The 25,845-nt window shown below is 38.0% G+C and overlaps 1 protein-coding gene across 2 annotated transcripts in view; it reads right to left on the reverse strand.

Annotated features, from left to right (window-relative positions):
• The window catches only part of PLPP1 (phospholipid phosphatase 1), a 118,928-nt gene that overhangs the window by 35,696 nt on the left and 57,387 nt on the right, over positions 1–25,845 (reverse strand). The window contains exons 2-3 of one of the 2 annotated variants that reach the window (XM_030843310.2): positions 12,478–12,629; positions 7,261–7,541 (exon numbers count right to left, since the gene is read on the reverse strand). In XM_030843310.2, the coding sequence (XP_030699170.1) occupies positions 7,261–7,541; positions 12,478–12,629 (433 nt within the window). The remainder of the gene's footprint in view (positions 1–7,260; positions 7,542–12,477; positions 12,630–25,845) is intronic. The other variant, XM_030843306.2, reaches the window with a different exon arrangement.

Here is a 25,845-nt window from a genome sequence, read left to right on the forward strand (position 1 = left end):
AAGAAAATTACAGGACAATATCACTGATGAATATAGATGCAAAAATCCTGAACAAAATACTAGCAAACAGATTCCAACAGCACATTAAAAGGGGCACACACCATGATCAAGTGGGATTTATCCCAGGGATGCAAGGATTCTTCAATATATGCAAATCAATCAATGTGATACACCATATTAACAAACTGAAGAATAAAAACCATATGATCATCTCAATACATGCAGAAAAAGCTTTTGACAAAATTCAACACCCATTTATGATAAAAACTCTCCAGAAGTGGGCAAAGAGGGAACCTACCTCAACATAATAAAGGCCATATTCGACAAACCCACAGCAAACATCATTCTCCATGGAGAAAAACTGAAAGCATTTCCTCTAAGATCAGGAACAAGACAAGGATGTCCACTCTCACCACTATTATTCAACATAGTTTTGGAAGTCCTAGCCATGGCAATCAGATAACAAAAGGAAATAAAAGGAATACAAATTGGAAAAGAAGAAGTAAAACTGTCACTGTTTGCAGATGACATGATACTATACATAGAGAATTCTAAAGATGCCACCAAAAAACTACTAATCAATGAATTTGGTAAAGTTGCAGGATACAAAATTAATGCACAGAAATCTCTTGCATGCCTAAATACTAATGATGAAAAATCTGAAAGAGAAATTAAGGAAACACTCCCATTTACCATTGCAACAAAAAGAATAAAACACCTAGGGATAAACCTACCTAGGGAGACAAAGAACTGTATGCAGAAAACTATAAGACACTGATGAAAGAAATTAAAGATGATACCAACAGATGGAGATATATACCATGTTCTTGTATTAGAAGAATCAATATTGTGAAAATGACTATACCACCCAAAGCAATCTACAGATTCAATGCTATCCCTATCAAATAACCAATGGCATTTTTTAGGGAACTAGAACAAAAAATCTTAAAATTTATATGGAGACATAAAAGACCCTGAACAGCCAAAGCAGTCTTGAGGGAAAAAAACGGAGCTGGAGGAATTAGACTCCCTGACTTGAGACTATACTATAAAGCTACAGTAGTCAGGACAATATGGTAGTGGCACAAAAACAGAAAGATAGATCAACGGAAGAAAACAGACAGCCCAGAGATCAACCCACGCACCTATGGTCAACTAATCTATATGACAAAGGAGGCAAGGATATACCATGGAGAAAAGACAGTCTCTTCAATAAGTGGTGCTGGGAAAACTGGACAGCTACATGTAAAAGAATGAAATTAGAACATTCTCTAACACCATACACAAAAATAAACTCAAAATGGATTCGGGACCTAAATGTAAGACCAGACACTATAAAACTCTTAGAGGAAAACATAGGAAGAACACTCTTTGACATAAATCACAGCAAGATCTTTTTTGATCCACCTCCTAGAGTAATGGAAATAAAAACAAAAATAAACAAATGGGACCTAATGAAAGTTAAAAGTTTTTGCACAGCAAAGGAAACTGTAAACAAGACGAAAAGACAACCCTCAGAATGGGAGAAAATATTTGCAAACAAATCAACAGACAAAAGATTAATCTGCAAAATATATGAACAGGTCATGCAGCTCAATATTAAAGAAATAAACAACCCAATCCAAAAATGGGGAGAAGACCTAAATAGACATTTCTCCAAAGAAGAGATACAGATGGCCAAGAAGCACATGAAAAGCTGCTCAACATCACTAATTATTAGAGAAATGCAAATCAAGACTACAATGAGGTATCACCTCACACCAGTTAGAATGGGCATCATCAGAAAACCTACAAACAACAAATGCTGGAGAGGGTGTGGAGAAAAGGGAACCCTCTTACACTGTTGGTGGGAATGTAAATTGATACAGCCACTATGGAGAACACTATGGAGGTTCCTTAAAAAACTAAAAATAGAATTACCATATGATCCAGCAATTCCACTACTGGGCATGTACCCAGAGAAAACCATAATTCAAAAAGACACACGCACCCCAATGTTCATTGCAGCACTATTTACAATAGCCAGGTCATGGAAGCAACCTAAATGCCCATCGACAGACGAATGGATAAAGAAGTTGTGGTACATGTATACAATGGAACATTACTCAGCCATAAAAAGGAACGAAATTGAGTCATTTGTTGAGATGTGGATGGATCTAGAGACTGTCATACAGAGTGAAGTAAGTCAGAAAGAAAAAAACAAATATCGTATATTAACGCATTTATGTGGAACCTAGAAAAATGGTACAGATGAACCAGTGTGCAGGGCAGAAGTTGAGACACAAATGTAGAGAACATATGGACATTCTCAAGCGTGTGGACACTCCGCGGGGGAGTGGGGATGGTGGTGTGCTGAATTAGGCGATTGGGATTGACATGTATACACTGATGTGTATAAAACTGATGACTAATAAGAACCTGCTGTATAAAAAAATAAAATTTTAAAAAATTTTTAAAAAGCATTAACTTGAAGTAAATTATGACAAAAAGATGTAATCACTACAGAAACACCAAAAAATAACCAAAAACTTAGACTAAATGTCAGAATACTTAAAATTTACACTAAAAAATATCTGTGTAATACAAAGGAAAGCAGTATAAGAAGAATAGAAATCAAGAGATGAAAAAAAAGAAATTACACCTGAAACTAATATGTTAAAATACATTACATGTCAATTATTCCTCAATTTAAAAAAAAAGACAGCAAGATGAGACAAATAGAAAACACAGAGCAAAATGGCAGACCTAAATCCACAATGGATAATTACAATAATGTGAATTAATTAAACACTCTAATCAAAAAGCAGGGATTTTTTACACTAGATTAAAAAGTATAAACAAGACCTGACCTACTTACTTTAAATATCCAACAAACGCACTTTATATTCCAAGATTCAAATGAACTAAAAGTTTTACTTATGGAAAATATATACTATCCATGCAATAAAACATGAGAGTACGAGAGTGGCTATATATTATTATCAGACAAAACAGACTTAAGGTAAAGGATATTTCTAGAAACAAAGAGAGACAGTTCATATATATACTAATATGTATAAAATGGATAACTAATAAGAACCTGCTGTATAAAAAAATAAATAAAATTCAAAAAAAAGAGAGTTCATACAGAAAAGGGTACCTACAGCTGGAAAAAAGAACATTTAGAAATGTTATACAACAAAGAGCAGAATCACAAAATAAATGAAACAAAAGCTAACAGAAAGGAAAGAACAAAAACAATCAACAGTTATAGAGATTTCAAACTCCTAAGAATAACTGACAAAACATCTCTGTAGAAAATTCATACAGATATAGATTATTTGAATAACACTATCAATCAACTTGACCAAATTTACATCTATAGAACATTCCACCCCCAAAACAGCAGAATACACATTCTCTTCAAATGCACATGGTATATTCTCAAGGACAGATCATATGCTGGGCAATGAAATGAACCTCAATACATTTAAAAGCATTCTAATCATACAAAGTATGTTCTATGATTACAATGTAATTTAACCACAAATAAATTACAGAAAGATAAATAACCCATTGATCAAAGAGGAAAACACAAGGGAAATTAGAAAATATTTTTAAATGAAAATGAAGATACAATATATCAAAATTTGTGACATAGCTAATGATCTAGGTTTCTACCTTATGAAACTACAAAAGAGAGCTAATAAAACTGAAAGCATGCAGAAGTAAATAAAATAGCAGAAATAAAGGAAATTGAATATAGAAAAACAATAAAGTCAATGACCCCAAAAGAAACCAATGAAACTAATAAAAAGATTAATAAAATTGAAAGCTTCGTGCCAGACCACTCCAGAAAAAAGAGATTAAGACACAAATTATCAATGGCAGGAACGTAAGAGGGGCTTGCTCTACACTTCTTACAAACAATAAAAGGACAGTAAGGAGACACTGTGAACAACTTGATGTCAATAAATTTGATAATTTAGATAAATAGACAAATCCTTAAAAGGCAAATGACAAAAGCTCATATAAGAAAGAGATAACCAGGACTTCCCTGGTGGCGCAGTGATTAAGAATCCGCCTGCCAATGCAGGGGATATGGGTTCAAGCCCTGGTCTGGGAAGATCCCACATACCGCAGAGCAACTAAGCCCGTGCGCCACAACTGAGCCTGCGCTCTAGAGCTTGTGAGCCACAACTACTGAGTCCGCGTGCCACAACTACTGAAGCCTGTGTGCCTAGAGCTGTGCTCTGCAACAAGAGAAGCCAACACAATGAGAAGCCCGTGCACCACAGTGAACAGCAGCCCCCACTCACCGCAACTAGAGAAAGCCTGCGCACAGCAACAAACACCCAATGCAGCCAAAACCAAATAAATAAATTTAAAAAAAAAAGAAAGGAATAACCTGATAATCCTACATCCATTTTTTTAAAAAACATTCCTACAAAGAAAACTCCAAGTCTAAATGTATTTACTGGCAAATTCTAACAAACCTTAATACCAAACACTGATATCAAATCTAGGCAACAACTTTAAAAGAAAACTATAGACAAATAACACTCATGAACACAGAAGAAAAAATCATTAACAAAACATTAGCAAATTGAATCCACTTAATATAAAAAGATTTTATATACCATGACCAAGTGGAGTTTATTCCCAGGAATGAAAAGTTGCTTTAATATTCCAAAATTAAAGGCATACATTGTATTGAGAGAATAAAGAAGGAAAACAATATGACCTTCTCAACAGCCATAGAAAAAGCATCTGACAAACCACACACTTTCGACAAAAATCTAATAAAGGACATCTACAGAAAACACATAGGTAATATATTTAATGGTGAAACACTGAATGCTTTCTACCTAAGGTCAGGAATAAAACAAGCATTATCTGCTCTCCCCACTTCTTTCAACATTGTATTAGCAGTCTTAGCCAGTATAATACAGCAAGGAAAAGAAATAAAAGGCAATATAGAAGGGAAAAAAAGAAGTATAACTCTCTTTATTCACAGACAGTATGAAGAGGAACAGAGAAAATCTTGAAGAACCTATAAAAGAAGTTACTCCAACTAATAAGTTACATTAACAAGGTTATAGGATAAAAGGCCAAATAAAACCATATAAAAAAACCAACTTTTTGTTTGTTTGGTTTATTTCTAAACATAACAACTAGAAATCAATTTAAAAATTTTTTAAAAACCCTTTCGTAATAGCATCAAGAAATATTAAAGGGTTTCCCTGGTGGCACAGTGGTTGAGAGTCCACCTGCTGATGCAGGGGACACGGGTTCATGCTCCAGTCCAGGAAGATCCCACATGCCGCGGAGCGGCTGGGCCCGTGAGCCAGGGGCGCTGAGCCTGCGCGTCCGGAGCCTGTGCTCTGCAATGGGAGAGGCCACAACAGTGAGAGGCCCCGCGTACAGCAAAAAAAAAAAAAAAAAAAAAAAGAAATATTAAAAACTCAGTGATATATTTAACAAAATGTGTGCACGACATGGACACCAAAATCTAAAAACTATTGCTAAGAGAAACTAAAGAACATCAAATAAATGGAAAGATATACCATACTCATGGATTAGAGGACTTAATATCAAAATGGCAGTTCTTCACAAACTGATCAACAAATTAGAAGCAATCTCTATCAAAATAAGCTTTCTCTTCTCCAGCCAAGCCACTAATTATCCCTTCCAACCCAACTCCTCCACTGTACATTCTGGAATTCCAATTCTATGGTTAAAATCCTCTGTATTTCCCTGTGTCTTCAAACTCTTCACTGAAACTTCACATCTCCTAGTTATTAAACTAAAGAGCCTTTCCCTAGGACACTGCTTGGCCCTGTATTACTATCAAAGCAGAGAATGAGATATCTACATCCCACACCTTAAGAGTCCAGTGTTGGTCTTGATTATCTTCATCACTCCTCAAAGCCATTTCTGGACCATTCTTTCCCTCTTATAAAAAATGCTTGCTTACCTATGCTCAAATCAACAATACCACCTTCCACTATCTACTTCTCAACCAGTTAGCACTTAAGTCACTTTCCCCCCTTCATTAAGACTTTACACCCATATCAGTCCTCATATCATCACCTCAGAGCTTGCCATTCAACAGCCTGTCTATTCTTTGGCCTTGTTATCAACAGGGAGATTCTATTCCATTGTCAACATTGTTTAATGTAAGTCTTCCCTGCTAGACTAAGCTCCATGAAGATAGAAACCAGAGCTGTCTTGTTCACTGCTGAATGCCAAATACATAGCATAATGCATACTCTTAAATAAGGTGTTTTTCATCCCCACTAAATGCAAATACCGATGGGTACTAGCAGGCCTCTGTGACTTACAAAAGAACTAACAAGGATAATAAAGTGTCTGGGAATCATATATTAAAAAAAAAAAAATCAGAGGATGTTTTTCTGAGAGAAAGTATTTGTTGGATGAATAAATAAAGGAAAATGGTAACAGCTATCTTAAAATACAAGAAGGTCAAACATATAGAAAAGACTGACAATTCTGAGACTTGGGATGAGGAATTGGCTCTGCTACTAATTAGTGGCTTTATTTAATGTTATTGGCCCTCTGTCTGCTCATCTATAAATTAAAGGCATTAGACCTTCTGGGTTCCAAACATTCTCTTTCATTCATGTCTAACAGTGCTCCTGATGTAGAAAGTAGCCCAACAAGTGTGTTATAAGAAAGCAACCTGAGGACCTAGAGCTATCCAAATATGAATGAAGTTACCTTACAAAAAAATACTCCAGGAATACTAAGAGATCTAGCAGAGCTTCATACCTGGTTGGACTAGATCAGAAGTAAGCAAACTATAACCCACAGGGCAGCCACTGTTTATGTAATAAATAAAGTTTCACTGGGACACAGCTACACCCACTTGTTCAAGGACTGTCTGTGACTGCTTTTTCCTGCTACAAAGGCAGAGTTGGATACTAGTCAACATACGGTCCACAAAGCCTAAAATATTTATTATCTGGCACCTTAAGAAAAAGTTTGCTGACCCTGGTCTGTATGATCTAAAAGGTTCATTTTATATTATTATACACTGAAGATGAAAAGAGTTGCATTAAAATGCTCTTAAATGGAGTATAGGGATAAAACAGGAAAAAAGAGTAAGTAGAGAAAATAGATCAAACATGATCTCAGTTCACCTCCTGCTGATTACACTAGCTTCTCTCTGAATTAGTGGATGACTCATCTTCCAATCACTGAAACCTTCTATTCCAAGAATACACAAGATAAAACAAGCATTAAAAATTTGACACGCACCTGCCCTCCTTCACTTTTTGTGCATTCCCTCGACATATGTAGTTTTCAATGTAGCCATCACTGCAGTTGATTTTTGACCAGTCTGGGTCACAAACATCCAAGAAGTGAGGCCGCAGTCTGCCTATCGAATACTTGGCAATATCAGTCAGGGACTGACTAGCAGCTGCACCAAATAAAAATGTTCCAATGGCTTTGTAAATAGTGGCTATGTAGTTATTCCTGATAAAGGAATTCGAGTGCAAGAGGTTAAAGTAAACAGATAGGGTTTCTCCAACAATCATCTGAAAAAAAAAAACAGAAAAATAATGTTAAAGCAGCAACCAGGCACTTTAAACAAAGTAAAAAATAGAAAAGAAAATGGTAAATCACAATAAAATATTTGTTTTAAAAATACCTCCCCCTTTTTTCCTTTTCAAATGGAGAACAGGATATCTAATTCTAGACCACATAAAAAGGTGTCAGAGCAATTGATACTTTGCTTACAGAGCAATGGCAAAGCCAAAATAATTTCAAAGTCTACCTTGGAACAATAAAACCTTATTTCTTTACTTGTATTCAAATAAACTAAGCCTTAATAAGTAGACAATGATGTATCATGGAGGATAGAAAACATGGTTTTTCAAAGAATACAAACTTCCCAATTAGAATATCCCTTACACAAGTACTTTTATCTGACAGAATCTGCATTTGCATCAAACATTCCTTTGAATCAAAAATATTCATCATGTTAAAAAGGGTAAAACAGTCCCACAGAGAGGAAAAAGCCAATATAATAAAAGCAGGGATCAAACACAGAGGTCAAAGGGTACAGAGGGCAGAGATCAGCTGTCAAGGCCTCCCAGTCCTGCCTCTCCCGGAGACATTTAGGGCTGGATTCCTTAACAAGTCTCATTAAAAGACCAAACACACACTTGATGCTCTCCTTCTCCAACACAACATTTCAAATGATTCCTTCCTCTTTTAATTTTCACTGACTTTTGTAAAATGGGAGTCAGAGACTTCCCAGATTCTATTAGAGTGTGTGTGTGAGCACGCACCAGTGTAATTAAAGGCATAAAAAGGTTTTCAAATACTTCCCAAGTTCACAGGCCAATATCCTGAGAAATTTGAAAAAATACTGAATGGCAACATTACAAAAAATTTAAATTGCTGATAAAATAAGCCACACTCTAGCTACCTGAGACCAAAATAAACACTTAAAAAAAATTCTGCTTGCTAATTTATGTTGGGGGTGGATATAAATCACAAAGTTTCACTTAAGAGTTTCACTGCTTCGTCTTAAATTTACATAAACAATTTTACAAAGCATTCAAACATTTCTATTAGTGACGACTAATTATCTTCAGGGTGAGCCTTACCACAGATGAAATAAATGGTTGCCTCCTGAAAGGGATTTCAAGAACCTGATATCAAAAATTTTTTTCCTCATCTGGCTCAAAGGCTCCTAGAATTCCATAATTAGAATGTCATAACTTTGACAACTAGACTATGAACTCTACAAAAGCAAGAATGAATTTTTAGTTCAACAGAAAGCTAGTACCACCATAGTGACCTAAAACAGAGCTGGTGGTCAGTAAATTTCAATTCGCCTCTTGGGGAAAAGGTAAACACCCTTAATTTAAACATGTTAAACCCCACAGAAATATATTCCTCATTATAATCCTTAATGTGAATGACTTAATCAAACCTTTGCTGAGAACAGGCCTCACAGGAGAGGAAAACCACACGCACTTCTGGGGATACCATACCTCCCCAACTGTGCTTAGGGTTCTCCCCGGCGATTGCCCTAGAGGCCTTGAATTAAAGTATATTACAGTCTCCTCAGGCTGTTAAGGTGTTCCAGCAACTGCCTTGATAGATTAGCAGCAAGAAAGGATATCTCTAATGTTTTGCTATGAAGTTGATCTTCGATAATTTGAAATATATACCAAATATATTAGTCAACCACAATTTGAGCAGTCAAAACTTCCACTTCACAGCTATCAGCTCTTCTTGTGTAAGCACTCAACTACTTTCCAAAAACAAGTACTGGTCTCTGTGAGTCTTCCTAGTCATAATGATCATTGTTTAGGGCCACCCAAACCCTGGTTCCTGCCACTGATGACCAAAAATATGTTCACTAGGAACATTCAGAGCACTGGGCACAGATTAAAAGTTGATCTACAGAAGTGGTATATGCTGAAACTTAGCCCTTAATTCTGGGAAAGGGTGTGAGGGGTTCTAAAGCCAACAAATGCTAGGTCGACTTACATCATTTTTTTATTATATAAAAAATAGACAGTAGAGATGTCCTAAATTAATTCTTCTAAATTAAATGCAGGGATGTGTCTGTGCATTGCACTACACATGCAAGACACATTTTCATTTCATTTTAATACCTTATCTTGCCCTTTGAGCCATTTATACCAACTCAGCCTCTGGTGAAGTCCATGCTTAAATTAACTGTGCCCTAATCTTAGAGCTGAGATTACTGGTCACGCATTATTTACTACTCCATATAAAGACAGGATAAATTATTAAAGAACTAAAGATGATGTTTGGGGAGTAAAACAGAATACTTTGAAGATCAAAGCTAATAATTATCTAAATCAGCGTGATTCAACCATTTAAAACCTATGTACCAGAGTATTTTCTCACCATCTTTATATCTCCACCAACCAAGATAATTTTATACATCTCTACACTGTCACTACAGTTATGTGTCTTCCACTCAGGACCCACCTTCCCAAAGAACAGTCTAAAATCATTGGCGTACTTCCACTCCTTCCTAAATATGTCTAAATACCTCCATTCCCTTTATTCTACTGAATATCTCTCCAAAAAAGTCAAAACAGATTTTTACCAACCCAAATCGTAACTTCTCAGTAGTATAAAACATCACTATTTTGCCCTTATTGAAATTCTCCCTTGGCTTCTGAGAAACTATATTAATTCTGATTCTCTATCGGGCTCCCTCAATCACTCATGTATGTGTGGATCATTTGCAAGTCAAATCAAAGGCCTGGTATGAAGTCCCAATCACAGTCCTGATTTTTTTTTTAAAAGAAATAATTTACTTTCTAGAAATTAAATTAAACATATACAAGTCTAACCAAGTGCTGCCTGAAAGAAGCTGAGTTAGTGAATAAACTGAAATTATTTTAAATTAGTATATAAAACCACTGCCCTAAGCAGTGTTTGTCTCTGTTGATACAGTTGATATGAAAAAAGTACTTTTACAGCACCTTTAAACAGTCTGCTCTTTTTAAGGAAAACTACACTCAACTTACTTGCTGTTTTACAAAGATAACTTTCTCACAGGTGATGGTGAAATAATCAAAACTTCCAAGTTAATAAAATACAAATAACAAGTTTTGCTAACTGAGTGTCTGTCACGTTCTGCGCTAGCTGTGCAGGCTACACAGCACCCTGTCCTGTTGCAGGCCTCTGGTCTGTAGCAGATTTCTGTAGTTTTGCTTATGCAGCATCCTTCTTACTGAGATACAAACAAAAGTAGAATTGAAAGACAAGTACATTTGTAGCAGTGTTTGAGTACTTGAATCTTGTCTGAAATCAGCTACTATTTGCAGAAGAGTCCTACTAAAATTTTTATATTTAAAGAGCTATTCTCTGAGAAACACATACTTTATTTTTATTTATTTATTTATTTATTTAGGCTGCATCGGGTCTTCATTGCTGTGCACCAGCTTTCTCTAGTTGTGGCGAGCGGGGGCTACTCTTCATTGTGGTGCGTGGGCTTCTCATTGCAGTGGCTTCTCTTGTTGCAGATCATGGGCTCTAGGCACATGGGCTTCAGTAGTTGTGGCACTCAGGCTCAGTAGCTGTGGCTCGCGGATTCTAGAGCGCAGGTTCAGTAGTTGTGGCGCACGGGCTTAGTTGCTCCGCGGCATGTGGGATCTTCCTGGACCAGGGCTTGAACCCGTGTCACCTGCACAGGCAGGCGGATTCTTAACTACTGCGCCACTAGGGAAGTCCCAGAAACATACACTTTAAAAAAAAGACCCTGATACTCATACTCCCTCTTTAATGGAAGGATCATAGGCTTGGCTTTCTTTCTTTTAATAGTAAAAACTCAGTGTAAAGATCTGTCTAGATTAAACAAACCACTGATTTCTTAAAACTTCACTATACTGTAGGAGAGTCACCAACATTACGGCAAAATCTCTCAAGTTTCATTCCAGCACCTAGGACATGTCAGGGTCCATGGCAACAGTGAGGATACCAAGATGAACAAGGCACCACCTCTACCCTCAAGGAGCTCAGAGTCTTGCAAAACAAACATTTGTATAGCAGAGGTTTTCTTTTATTAATTATACACCACAAATTATGAGTTGATTAACTTTTAGTGCTAACAAGGAGCTGTGATCATTCTGCAATAAGACATTAAATTTCTAAATCAAGAAGATTTGTTTTGTTTTTTAATAAACTCCAGAACAGACAAGCTAGATATGCTATTATCTTTTTGGTCTATCTCCTGGATGAGACCATATTTTCTGCTTGTAACACAAATCTTATTTCTAAAGTTACAAGTTATGGAGCATAAAACTAATTAAAGTCATAGAATCCGAGTCAAGCAATTATAAAAATCATGTAGTCTAATTACTTGATATCTTCTCCCCAGAGCACATTCCCTAAGCATTCCCACCTGAAATCCTAGAAAACAATAATTACTACAGTGTTTTAGTACCAGTAAAAATTCTTTGTCGTGTTCACTTCTAATTATATATAGAATTCAGGCTCTTCTATTTCTGCCGTTATCTAAAAATTCTTTAAAGTAAACTAAACATGGGTTAAATGAAGTCTTAACACCTGTTAAGACTTTTCTAGAACTCAGTAACTAGAAAGTCAGTTCATATGCACAGTCTCAATAAATTATAAAATAATATCCTAGGTAAAAAGTATGCTAGAAATACACTGATACAATAGTCATCTATTGCATTATTACTGAAACAATAGCAAATTAGAGCTCTAAAAAAAATCACAGTGACTTAGAAAGGTTAGCATAAAACCTACACATGTTCAGTAAGGTTCTTCTGATTATACATTGTTGCTCTTTTGGCCCCACTTAAAATAGCTGAGATTATTTTGATCAAATAACATTAAAGGTTAAAAAAACACATTGTTTTAGAGGGTTATACATTCAATCATTAACAGGTTAACACAAAACTAAGCCAATTGCCCAAAAGTGATAAACTTGGAAAAGTGGATTTAACTTACAACGATAATACTGAATGGAATGATTATTCCACCTAATAACGGATAAGGTATGGTGTCTTCTTTGTAAGGGTACTTGATGGACTCATCATTACAGAATAATCCTCGTTGGAAAGGGGTATGCCTTGAAGTAAGAATTGCAAAAGGCAATCCAGCTAGCAAAAGGAATAAATGAAAATATCATTAAAAAGGAATATCAAAACTAATTAATGGTGATAATTATCCCAGAGATGTTTAAAAATACATTTGCCACAAAAATAATAAGAGCGCATGGAAAAAGGAAATGCAGCAACACATGCAACAGAAGTTAGAAAAATTATAGTTTAGGGTACAGATCTTTTCTCTACAGGAAACAATGCCTCCAAATCCTCTATCAACCAATTTAACCAAGAGCAACTTCTTCCCTTTGTTTCTGCCCAAATACACTAAACTGATTTTAGGGGAAAAAAAATCTCTTCTCATGCTCTTGTTGTCATTTAATCATAGGGTTTTCAACACTATTTTCAAACCACTTTGTCAGGAGCTTTACTTCCAAAAGGTTGCAAACAGCATTTTGACATTCCCCACTTTATCTTGACATTACTACCATATTTGGTCAGGTCACAGTCACTGGCTAAGCTATCAGAGTATCTAAATAAAGTTTATCCACTCATTTCTGTACTGTCTACAGCAAGTTTAGAGCTGCTATGAAAAGGAGTCTAAACTTAAACCAAGCTTCTTAAGAAAAGATGGACAACAGAGTCAAGCACAAAAGCACCTAAAAGAGCTCTCTCTTTTTTTCATCATCAATGTTTTCCCTAAAGATCACGTCTCACACTCATCTCCTCATCTCAAAATGTCTGAACTTTTGTCTAAATGTGAACTTTAAGAATTCAGTCCTCCTTTACTTCATCACTGCACCCAGCATCCTGATTAATACTAACCAGGACTGCTTTCTAAGAGATAGAGTTTAGCAGAAACCCTCAACATGAGTTCTGCTTCAAGACTTTTCCAGGTATGGATGATTCCCTAAGTGACCCATTCTCCCAGCAGTAATACCATAATAACCACTAAGCTAACATACTCACTGTATATTCAGGTTTTCTTTCCATGAAGCTCCAAGTCTTGATGACCATTTACAGTTTCTCATCAACTCTGCTAAGCCCTAAAGGCTCAATGATAACCAAGCTTCTGCCACTCTGCCTGATGCATAGACTACAAGTATCAAATGTGTTCAATCTACAAGGGCCAAATGAAAAGGAGAAGCCCATTACTGGTTCTTTTTATTTACCTTCCTGTTTTTCATTTAGACTCTGAATACATAAACCAAAGTTTTTTTGTGTGTGTTAACCAATTAGCCAAGCTGTTAAACCATTAGAAGTCTTTATGATGCAAGCAGTGGCCAAGATGGCAGAGAAGGAAGACCCTGAGCTCACCTCCTTCAACAGGCACAGCAAAATCATGATTATTTACAGAGCAACTATCTATAAGAGTGACCTGAAGATTAGCAGAAAAGATCTTCTACAGCTAAAGCTATAAAGAAGAAACCACAACAAGACAAGTAGAAAGGGTGAAGATGCAGTATCGTCATCACCCATATTCCCAGTGTAGGCAACCCACAAATGGGAGAATAATTACAATTGCAGAGGTTCTCCCCAAGGAGCGAAAGGTCCTAGCTCCACATCAGGCTCCTCAACCCGGGGGTGTACACAAGTAATATGAACCTCCAGACTGTTTGGCTCTGAAAGCCAGTAGGGCTTACTTCTGGGAGAGCCAGAGGGCTGTGGGAAATAAAGACTCCACTCTTAAGAGAGCACAAACAAAATCTCATATGTTTCAAGACCCAGGGCAGAAGCAGTTATTTGAATGGAGCTTGGGTAGGACCCACTTGCTGATCTTGGAGAGACTCCCAGGAGGCAGAAGGCAACTGAAACTCTCTCTGGGAACAACGACACTGGCAGCAGCCATTTTTGGGAAGCTCATCCCACCACCAGGACACTGGTGCTAAGTGCCACTTTAGAATCCTCCCTCTAGCCAGTCAGTGGCAGACCAGCCCTGCCCACCAGACAGCACCAGCCCTGGGATGCCCCAAGCCAGGCAGCTAGGTGGGCAGGAACACAGACCTACCCACCAGCAGGTTGATTGCTGTAGAACCCCCTGAGCCCCCAGCCATCCCAGTACGTGACACCACCCACCATAGGACCCAGGACCCGGACCCACCTACAAGTGGGCCACCACCAGCACTGGGACCCCCGGGAACCACTCACATACACACACACACACACACACAGCTAGTCGTCTGACCCAGCCCCACCCACCAGTGGGCCAGCACTAGCCCCAGTCCCGGCCTCACACACCAGGGGTCTGGCACCAGCCCTGAGATCTGATGGGCCCCAGCCCCACCCACCTGTGGCAGACACCACCCCCAGAACCCCCAAGGCCCTGCAGCCACAAACTCTGGGCCCAGGCACTGCCCACAGAAGGCCAACACCAGCTCCAGAACTTTCAGGCCCCACAGCCAAAGACCCCAGGAGCTGGTTCTGCCCATCAGCGGGCCGGCACTAGCCCCAGGTCCTCCTGGGCCCCGACTCTGCCCACCAGCAAGCCAACCCAAGCCCCAGGACCACCACAGCCCCCCACAGCAAGTTGTGTAAAGACCCGGCCCACCCACTAGTAGTCTGGCACCACCCCAGACACCCAGGGCCCTGGCCCTGCCCAACAGCAGGCCAACACCAGCTGCAGGACACCTTGGGTCCCTTGGCCAACCAAGTCAGAATCCAGCCAACCACCTGCAGGCCACTACCAGGTTGGGTGGTGGGTGGCCATGCAGCCAGTCAAGCCATGACCCAGCCCCACCCACCACCCAACCCCATCCACCAGCAGTTGGCAGCCTCCACACAAGGCAGGGCCTGGCAACCAACAGGACTGAGGGCCACCAACGTACACCGGTACACCCACAATTGTCAGCCAGCCACAAAAGAAGGACCCATGCAGCCCCTATAGAGGGAACCCATAGAACACAAAGCTCTGGTGACCAGAGAGGAGTATGCTGCTGGGCCACATAGGACATCTCCTACATAAAGCCACTTCTCCAAGATCAGGAAATGTAACCAACCTACCAAATACACAGAAATAAAAACAGCGAATCACGCAAATTGAGGAAACAGAGAAAAACATTCCAAGTAAAGAAACAAGATAAAACCACAGAAGAACTAAAAGTGAAGTGGAGATAAGCAACCTACCTGAAAAAGAGTTTAAGATAATGATCATAAAGATGTTCAAGAACTTGTGAGAAGAATGAATGAACAGTTAGAAAATATAAAGAAGAACCAAACAGCACTGAAAAATGCAATAACTGAAATAAAAAATACTCTAGAAGGAATCAACAGAACATTATATGATACAAAGGAACTGGAAGGCAGAATTGTGTAAATCACTGAAACTGAACAGAAAAAAAAAAAAAGAATAAAAACAAATGAGGAGAGTTTAAGAGACTTCTGGGAAAACATCCAGGTCCAGGAAGCACAGAGAGTGTCAAACAGGATCAACCTAAAAAGCAGCCCACCAAGAACATTATAATTAAAATGGCAAAAATTAAAAATAAAGAAACAACATTGAAAGCAGCAAGGTAAAAGCAACAAGTCACCCACAAGGGAACCCCCATAAAGCAACAAGTTACCTACAAAGGAACTCCCATAAAGCTATCAGCTAACTTCTCAGCAGAAATTCTGCAGGCCAGAAGGGAGTGACACAATGTATTTAAAGAGATGAAAAGTAAAAACTACAACCAAGAATACTCTACCCTTCAAGGCTTTCACTCAGATGTGAAAGGGAGATCAAAGTTTTACAAGACAAGCAAAAGCTAAGAGGTCAACACCAGTACAAGCTTGGACTACATAACAAATTTTGGCACAGCCAGCCAGGATCCTTGCTACTCATGGCTAGCCAGCCTGATCAGGGAATTTTCGGGTAAGCCCCTAGCAGTTGCCAGGATCACTTGTCCTGAGGACCTTCCCTTCAAAATGGCCCAAAGCCAGAAACTAACACAACAATGAAAAGCAATTATACTCCAATAAAGATATAAAATTTAAAAAAAAATTCCCCAAAGCAGCACCGGCTGCCCCAGTGCTTGGCAGTTGGAAAAAGGAATCAACGTTTGGGAGCAGCTGAAAGGCTCCACACAGTAAGGTTGTTTGGGCAGATAGCTGCAAAGTTGGCTGTGCAGTACAGTTTTAACCTCCAGTTTCTGGCTTTGAAAGTCTTCACAATGGAGCACATTTTATATGCAACTATGGAAGAGGCCGCGTGGCTGACGGGGTCTTGGTGCTCCGGCTGGGTATGAGGCCTGAGCCTCTGAGGTGGGAGAGCTGAGATCAGGACAGTGGACCACCAGACACCTCCCAGCCCCACATAATATCAATCAGCAAGAGCTCTCCCAGAGATCTCCGCATCAACACTAAAAACCAGCTCCACACCACGACCAGCAAGGCCCAGTGCCAGACACCCCATACCAAACAACTACCAAGACAGGAACACAACCCCACCCATTAGCAGAGAGCCTGCCTAAAAACCATAATAAGGTCACAGACACCCCAAAACACACCACCGGACTCAGTCCTACTCACCAGAAAGACAAGATCCAGCTTCATCCACCAGAACAGAGGCACCAGTCCCCTCCACCAGGAAGCCTACACAACCCACTGAACCAGCCTTACCCACTGGGGGCAGACACCAAAAACAACAGGAACTGCGAACCTGCAGCCTGCAAAAAGGAGACCCCAAACACAGTAAGTTAAGCAAAATAAGAAGACAGAGAAATATGCAGCAGATGAAGGAGCAAAGTAAAAACCCACCAAAACAAACAAATGAAGAGGAAACAGGCAGTCTACCTGAAAAAGAATGCAGAGTAATGATAGTAAAGATGATCCAAAATCTTGGAAATAGAATGGAGAAAATACATGAAACATCTAACAAGGACCTAGAAGAACTAAAGAGCAAACAAACAATGATGAACAACACAATAAATGAAATTGAAAATTCTCTAGAAGGAATCAATAGCAGAATAACTGAGGCAGAAGAATGTGTAAGTAACCTGGAAGATAAAATAGTGGAAATAACTACTGCAGAGCAGAACAAAGAAAAAAAGAATGAAAAGAATTGAGGACAGTCACAGACACCTCTGGGACAACATTAAATGCACCAACATTCGAATCATAGGGGTCCCAGAAAAAGAGAAAAACAAAGGGACTGAGAAAATATTTGAAGAGATTACAGTTGAAAACTTCCCTAATATGGGAAAGGAAATAACTCAATCAGGTCCAGGAAGTGCAGAAAGTACCATACAGGGTAAATCCAAGGAGAAACACACCAAGACACATATTAATCAAACTATCAGAAATTAAATACAAAGAAAAAACATTAAAAGCAGCAAGGGAAAAGCAACAAATAACATACAAGGGACTCCCCATAAGTTTAACAGTGGATCTTTCAGCAGAAACTCTGCAAGCCAGTAGAAAGTGGCAGGACATATTTAAAGTGATGAAAGGGAAAAACGTACAATCAAGATTACTCTACCCAGCAAGGATCTCATTCAGTTTAGACAGAAAATTAAAACCTTTACAGACAAGCAAAAGCTTAAGAGAATTCAGCACCACCAGCTCTACAACAAATGCTAAAGGAACTTCTCTAAGCAGGAAACATAAGAGAAGGAAAAGACCTATAATAACAAACCTAAAACAATTAAGAAAATGGTAATAGGAACATACATATTGATGATTACCTTGAATGTAAATGGATTAAATGCTCCAACCAAAAGACACAGACTGGCTGAATGGATACAAAAATAAGACCCATATATATGCTGTCTACAAGAGACCCACTTCAGGCCTAGGGACACATACAGACTGAAAGTGAGGGGATGGAAAAAGATATTCCGTGCAAATGGAAATCAAGAGAAAGCTGGAGTACCAATTCTCATATCAGACAAAAGAGACTTTAAAATAAAGACTATTACAAGAGACAAAGAAGGGCACTATATAATGGTTAAACGATCAATCCAAGAAGAAGAAATAACAATTGTAAATACTTATGCACCCAACAGAGGAGGACCTCAATACATAAGGCAAATGCTAACAGCCAGAAAAGGGAGAATTGACAGTAACACAATAATCGTAGGGGACATTAACACCCCACTTTCACCAATGGACAGATCCTCCAAAATAAAAATAAATAAGGAAACACAAGCTTTAAATGATACATTAAACAAGATGGACTAAATTGATATTTACAGGACATTCCATCCAAAAACAACAGAATACACTTTCTTCTCAAGTGCTCATGGGACATTCTCCAGGATAGATCATATCTTGGGTAACAAATCAAGCCTTGGTAAATTTAAGAAAATTGAAATCGTTATCAAGTATCTTTTCCGACCACAATGCTACTGAACTAGATATTAATTACAGGAAAAAAAACTGTAAAAAATACAAACACATGGAGGCTAAACAATACACTACTAAATAACCAAAAGATCACTGAAGAAATCAAAGAGGAAATCAAAAAACTACCTAGAAACAAATGACAATGAAAACACAACAATCCAAAATATCAGATCAGAAATAAGTGAAATAGAAATGAAGAAAACAACAGCAAAGATCAATAAAACTAAAAGCTGGTTCTTTGAGAAGATAAACAAAATTGATAAACCTTTAGCCAGATTCACGAAGAAAAAGAGGGAGAAGACTCAAATCAACAGAATTAGAAATGAAAAAGTAGAAGTAACAACTGACACTGCAGAAATACAAAGGATCATGAGAGATTGCTACAAGAAACTCTACGCCAATAAAATGGACAACCTGGAAGAAATGGACAAATTCTTACAAAAGCACAATCTTCCCAGACTGAACCAGGAAAAAACAGAAAAAATAAACAAACCAATCACAAGTAATGAAATTGAAACTGTGATTAAAAATCTTCCAACAGGGCTTCCCTGGTGGCACAGTGGTTGGGAGTCCGCCTGCCAATGCAGGAGATACGGGTTCATGCCCTGGTCCAGGAAGATCCCACATGCTGCAAAGCGGCTGGGCCCATGAGCCATGGACGCTGGGCCTGGGCATCTGGAGCCTGTTGCTCCGCAATGGGAGAGGCCACAGCAGTCAGAGGCCCGCGTACCACCAAAAAAAAAAAAAAAAAAAAAAAATCTTCCAACAAACAAAAGCCCAGGACCAGACGGATTCACAGGAGAATTCTATCAAACATTTAGAGAATAGCTAACACCTATCCTTCTCAAACTCTTCCAAAATAGAGCAGAGGGAGGAACACTCCCAAACTCATTCCACGAGGCCACATCACCCTGATACCAAAACCAGACAAAGATGTCACGAAAAAAAGAAAACTACAGGCCAAAATCACTGATGAACATAGAGGGAAAAATCCTCAACAAAATACTAGCAAACAGAATCCAACAGAACATTAAAAGGATCATACACCATGATCAAGTGGGGCTTACCCCAGGAATGCAAGGAATCTTTAATATATGCAAATCAATCAATGTGATTAAACCATATTAACAAATTGAAGGGTAAAAACCATATGATAATCTCAATAGATGCTGAAGAAGCTTTCGACAAAATTCAACACCCATTTATTATAAAAACTCTCCGGAAAGTAAGCATAGAGGGAACCTACCTCAACATAATAAAGGCCATATATGACAAACCCACAGCCAACATCATTATCAATGGTGAAAAACTGAACGCATTTCCACTAAGATCAGGAATAAGACAAGGTTGCCCACTCTCACCACTATTATTCAACACAGTTTTGGAAGTTTTACCCAGCAATCAGAGAAGAAAGAAATAAAAGGAATCCGAATAGGAAAAGAAGAAGTAAAACTGTCACTGTTTGCAGATGACACAATATTATACATAGAGAATCCAAAAGATACTACCAGAAAACTACTAATCAATGAATCTGGTAGAGTAGCAGGATAAAAAATTAATGCACAGAAACCTCTTGCATTCCTATTCACTAAGGATGAAAAATCTGAAAGAGAAATTAAGGAAACACTCCCATTTACCACTACAACAAAAAGAATAAAATACCTAGGAATAAACCTACCTAAGGAGACAAAAGACCTATATGCAGAAAACTGTAAGACACTGATGAAATTAAAGATGATACAAACAGATGGAGAAATATACTATGTTCTTGGATTGGAAGAATCAACATTGTGAAAATGACTATGCTACGCAAAGCCATCTACAGATTCAATGCAATCCCTATCAAACTACCAATGGCATTTTTCACAGAACTAGAAAAAAATTTCACAATTTGTATGGAAACACAAAAGACCCTGAATAGCCAAAGCAGTCTTGAGAAAGAAAAACAGAGCTGGAGGAATCAGGCTCCCTGACTTCAGACTATACTACAAAGCTACAGTAATCAAGACAGTATGCTACTGACACAAAACAGAAATATAGATCAATGGAATATGATAAAAAGCCCAGAGATAAACCCATGCACATATGGTCATCTTATCTTTGATCAAGGAGGCAAGAATATACAATGGAGAAAAGACAGCCTCTTCAATAAGTGATGATGGGAAAACCGGACATCTACATGTAAAAGAATGAAATAGAACACTCCCTAAGACCATACACAGAAATAAACTCAAAATGGATTAAAGACCTAAATGTAAGGCGAGACACTATAAAACTCTTAGAGGCAAACATAGGCAGAACACTCTATGACATAAATCACAGCAAGATCCTTTTTGACCCACCTCCTAGAGAAATGGAAATAAAAACAAAAATAAACAAATGGGACCTAATGAAACTTCAAAGCTTTTGCACAGCAAAGGAAACCTTAAACAAGATGAAAAGACAACCTTCAGAATGGGAGAAAATATTTGCAAATGAAGCAACTGACAAAGGCTTAATCTCCAAAATGTACAAGCAGCTCATGCAGCTCAATATCAAAAAAACAAACAACCCAATCCAACAATGGGCAGAGGACCTAAATATACAGATTGCCAACAAACACATGAAAGGATGCTCAATATCACTAATCATTAGAGAAATGCAAATCAAAACTACAATGAGGTATTACCTCACACCAGTCAGAATGGCCATCATCAAAAATCTACAGACAATAAATGCTGGAGAGGGTGTGGAAAAAAGGGAACCCTCTCATACTGTTGGTGGGAATGTAAATTGATACAGCCCCTATGGAGAACAGTATGGAAGTTCCTTAAAAAACTAAAAATAGAACTACCATATGACCCAGCAATCCCACTACTGGGCAAATACCCTGAGAAAAGCATAATTCAAAAAGAGTAATGAACCACAATGGTCACTGCAGCACTATTTAGAATACCTAGGACATGGAAGCAACCTAAGTGTTCACTGACAGATGAATGGATAAAGAAAATGTTGCACATATATACTATGGCGAATTACTCAGCCATAAAAAGAAATGAAATTGAGTTATTTGTAGTAAGGTGGATGGACCTAGAGACTGTCATACAGAGTGAAGTAAGTCAGAAAGAGAAAAACAAATACCATATGCTAACACATATATATGGATTCTACAACAAAAAAAAAAAATGGTTCTGAAGAACCTAGGGGCTGGACAGGAATAAAGACGCAGACGTAGAGAATGGACTTGAGGACCCAGGGAGGGGGAAGGGTATGCTGGGATGAAGTGAGAGAGTGGCATGGACATATATACACTACCAAATGTAAAACAGATAGCTAGTGGGAAGCAGCTGCATAGGACAGGGAGATCAGCTCCATGCTTTGTGACCTAGAGAGGGTGGGAGGGAGACGCAAGAGGGAGGGGATATGGTGATATATGTATACGTATAGCTGATTCACTTTGTTATACTGCAGAAACTAACACAACATTGTAAAGCAATTATATTCCAAGAAAGATGTTAAAAAAAAAAAAACAGAAGAGTTCAACACCAGGAAACCAGCTTTACAAGAAATGTTAAAGGGACGTTCTAAGTGGAAAAGAAAAAGCCATAATTATAAATATGAAAACTATGAAAGGAAAAATCTCATTGGTAAAGGCAAATATATAATAAAGGTAGTAGATCAACCACATATAAAACTAGTAGGAAGGTTAAAAGACAAAAGTAGTAAAGTCATCTATATCCAAAATAAGCAAAGCAATACACAAAACAAAAGGATGTAAAATATGACATCACAAACAGTAAACGGGGGTTGGGGGAGGGAGGAGTAAAAATGAAGGGTGGGGGCTTCCATGGTGGTGCAGTTGAGAGTCCACCTGCCGATGCAGGGGACACAGGTTCGTGCCCTGGTCCGGGAGGATCCCACACGCCACGGAGCAGCTGGGCCCGTGAGCCATGGCCGCTGGGCCTGCGCATCTGGAGCCTGTGCTCCACAACGGGAGAGGCCACAGCAGTGAGAGGCCCGCGTGCCAAAAAAAAAAGATGAATGGATAAAAGAGATGTGCTGTATATATACAATGGAATATTACTCAGCCATAAAAAAGAATGAAATCTTGCCATAAGTGACAACATGGATGGACCTAGAGGGAATTATGCTAAGTGAAGTAAGTCAAACAGAGAAAGACATATGATCTCATATGTGGAACCTAAAAAACAAAACAAGTGAACAAACATAACCAAAGCCATAGATACAGAGAACAAACAGGTGGTTCACAGAAGCGAAGGGGTTGGGGCAAGGAGAGAAACAGGTGAAGGAGATTAAGATGTACAAACTTTCAGTTACAAAATATATGAGTCACAGGTATGAAATGTACAGTGTGGGGAATATAGTTAATAATTATGTTCTATCTTTGTATGGTAATGGATGACAACTAGATTTATCATGGTGATCATTTTGAAATGTACAGAAATATCAAATCACTATGTTGTATACCAGAAACTAACCTAATGTTATAGGTCAATTATACTTCAAAAACAAACTAACAAACTCACAGAGAAAGAGATCAGATTTGTAGCTATCAGAGGCATTGGTTGGGGGAAGGGGAATTAGATGAAGATAGTCAAAAAGCACAAACTTCCATTTATAAGATAAATAAGTGTGACCACCTAGAAGGGTGGGCTAGCGAGGGTGGGAGGGAGACGCAAGAAGGAGCGGATATGGGGATATATGTATAGGTATAGCTGATTCACTTTGTTATACAGCAGAAACTAACACACCATTGTAAAGCAATTATACTCCAGCAAAGATGTTAAAAAATAAATAAATAAATAAATAAAATAGATAGCTAATGGGAAGCAGCTGCATAGAACAGGGAGCTCAGCTCTGTGCTTTGTGACTGCCTAGAGGGGTGGGATAGGGAAGGTGGGAGGGAGATGCAAGAGGGAGGGGATATGGGGATATATGTATGCAAATAGGTGATTCACTTTGTTATACAGCAGAAACTAACACATTGTAAAGCAAGTATACTCCAATAAAGATGTTAAAAAAAAGATAAATAAGTACTAGCGATGTAATGTGCAACATGATAAAGATAATTAACACTGCTCTACGTTATAAATTGTTAACAGTTCATCCTAAAAGTTCTCAACACAAGCGAAAAAATTTTTTTTCTATTTCTTTAATGTTGTGTCTGTATGAGATGATGGACATTCACTAAACCTACTGTGGTAATCATTAAAAAATAAAATAAATGAAGAAAACAAAGAGTAGCATTCTTAATCTTTCAACAGGAATGAATCAGTTAGTCAGCTACAATGTTAGTATCTAGATACAAGGAGATAAATGTCAAGTTTCCAGTAATATTTTAAAACATTTGAGCACTGGGCTTCTTAACAGTGGTTAAGAAAACACCTGCCAATGCAGGGAACACAGGTTCGAGCTCTGGTCTAGGAAGATCCCACATGTCACGGAGCAACTAATCCCGTGTGCCATAACTATTGCACCTGCACTCTAGAGCCCGCAAGCCACAACTACTGAGCCCACATGCCACAGCTACTGAAGCCCACGCACCTAGAGCCCATGGTCCGCAACAAGAAGCCACCGCAATGAGAAGTCCATGCACCACAACAAAGAGTAGCCCCTGCTCACCACAAAGTCCATGTGCAGCAACAAAGACCCAACGCAGCCAAAAATAAAATAAATTTATTTTAAAAAGATAAAAATAAACATTTGAGCACAAACACTTTCACCTCAAACAACAATAAATAAATATCTACCCAACAAAATATTTATTAAAGAACAGGTTTATACTGTGGCTAGAACCTGAGAATTTCAGAGAATGAAAAACGGTGCTATAGGAAAGGTATCTCTTACCAATAAAATAAAACAAGATAAATAAATCTAATAACTCTTAGCCTGCAGGTTCATGTTAAAAGTAAAGTATTGCCTTAGCCAATTTTATTACACTAGGTGGGAAGGAGAAGAGAAAGGGAAGTAAATGAAAGTCAGAAAAAATCCTTACACTTCATTTTCACTATGAATTTGAGGGCTTTTTCCCTTAAGGCTCTCTATTAGCAAATGGAGTAATTAGAATTTAATTTATTCTTGCTTCATGTACCATTTATCTAGTGAAGATGCAAATTAAAAAGGCAAATGGTTATTGGTTTTTTTTTTTAAGTCTTTAAGATGTTTACAAGTTTCCCAAAGCTATATTTCTAGTAAATGCAACATTAAAAAAAAAGAAATTAAACTAGAGCTGACTTTGCTAACTGACCCTTATACTACCTCTCATATCTGAATTCAGACTATCCTCTGATTCACCAAATTGTCTGCATACAGAAGAAGGGGTGAAATGCCCAAACCTTTAATACAAATACCACAGTTGCAGCACAAACCTTTTGCACTTAACAGTACACACTGTGGAGGTGAATACTCAGATCTATAATTTTAATTGTCGCCAGCCCTTTGCAATAACTAAACGCTCAGCCTTCAACTCTAACTCAATGATCAAATTTATTTTGTATTTACAAAGAACCTCCACTTCTAGAATTCATTTTACTTGTAAGAACTCTATATATAAAAATGGAAACTTTCAGTGTCTACAATGCATATTTCCAATTTGGTTGAATTTTTCAATTAGCATTTCTTTCTTTTGGAGTAAGAAAAGGTATGTAGTAAAGAAATTAAATCCACATATGATTAGTGTCCAAAACTCAGTAGGCTTTCTATCCTTATTCTCAATAAAAATTTTTATTAATAGACCCAAATATATTTAAAAATGTTCTTAAGCATACCCATTAACAGTTAAGTTGTTTTTTTCCCTTGGATCACAAAAGAAATTACTCTTAGATTTAGAAAAAAAATTTGTGGGAAACAAAATCACAAACAAGTATAATTAGTCTATTTTTAAAAACAGGAATATTCAAGTGAGCAAATATTGAGTGAATCCATTGTGCAAGGAATTCTGTGAAATGATACA

Source organism: Globicephala melas, chromosome 3, assembly GCF_963455315.2.
Source record: "Globicephala melas chromosome 3, mGloMel1.2, whole genome shotgun sequence".
Classification (NCBI taxonomy): Eukaryota; Metazoa; Chordata; class Mammalia; order Artiodactyla; family Delphinidae; genus Globicephala; species Globicephala melas.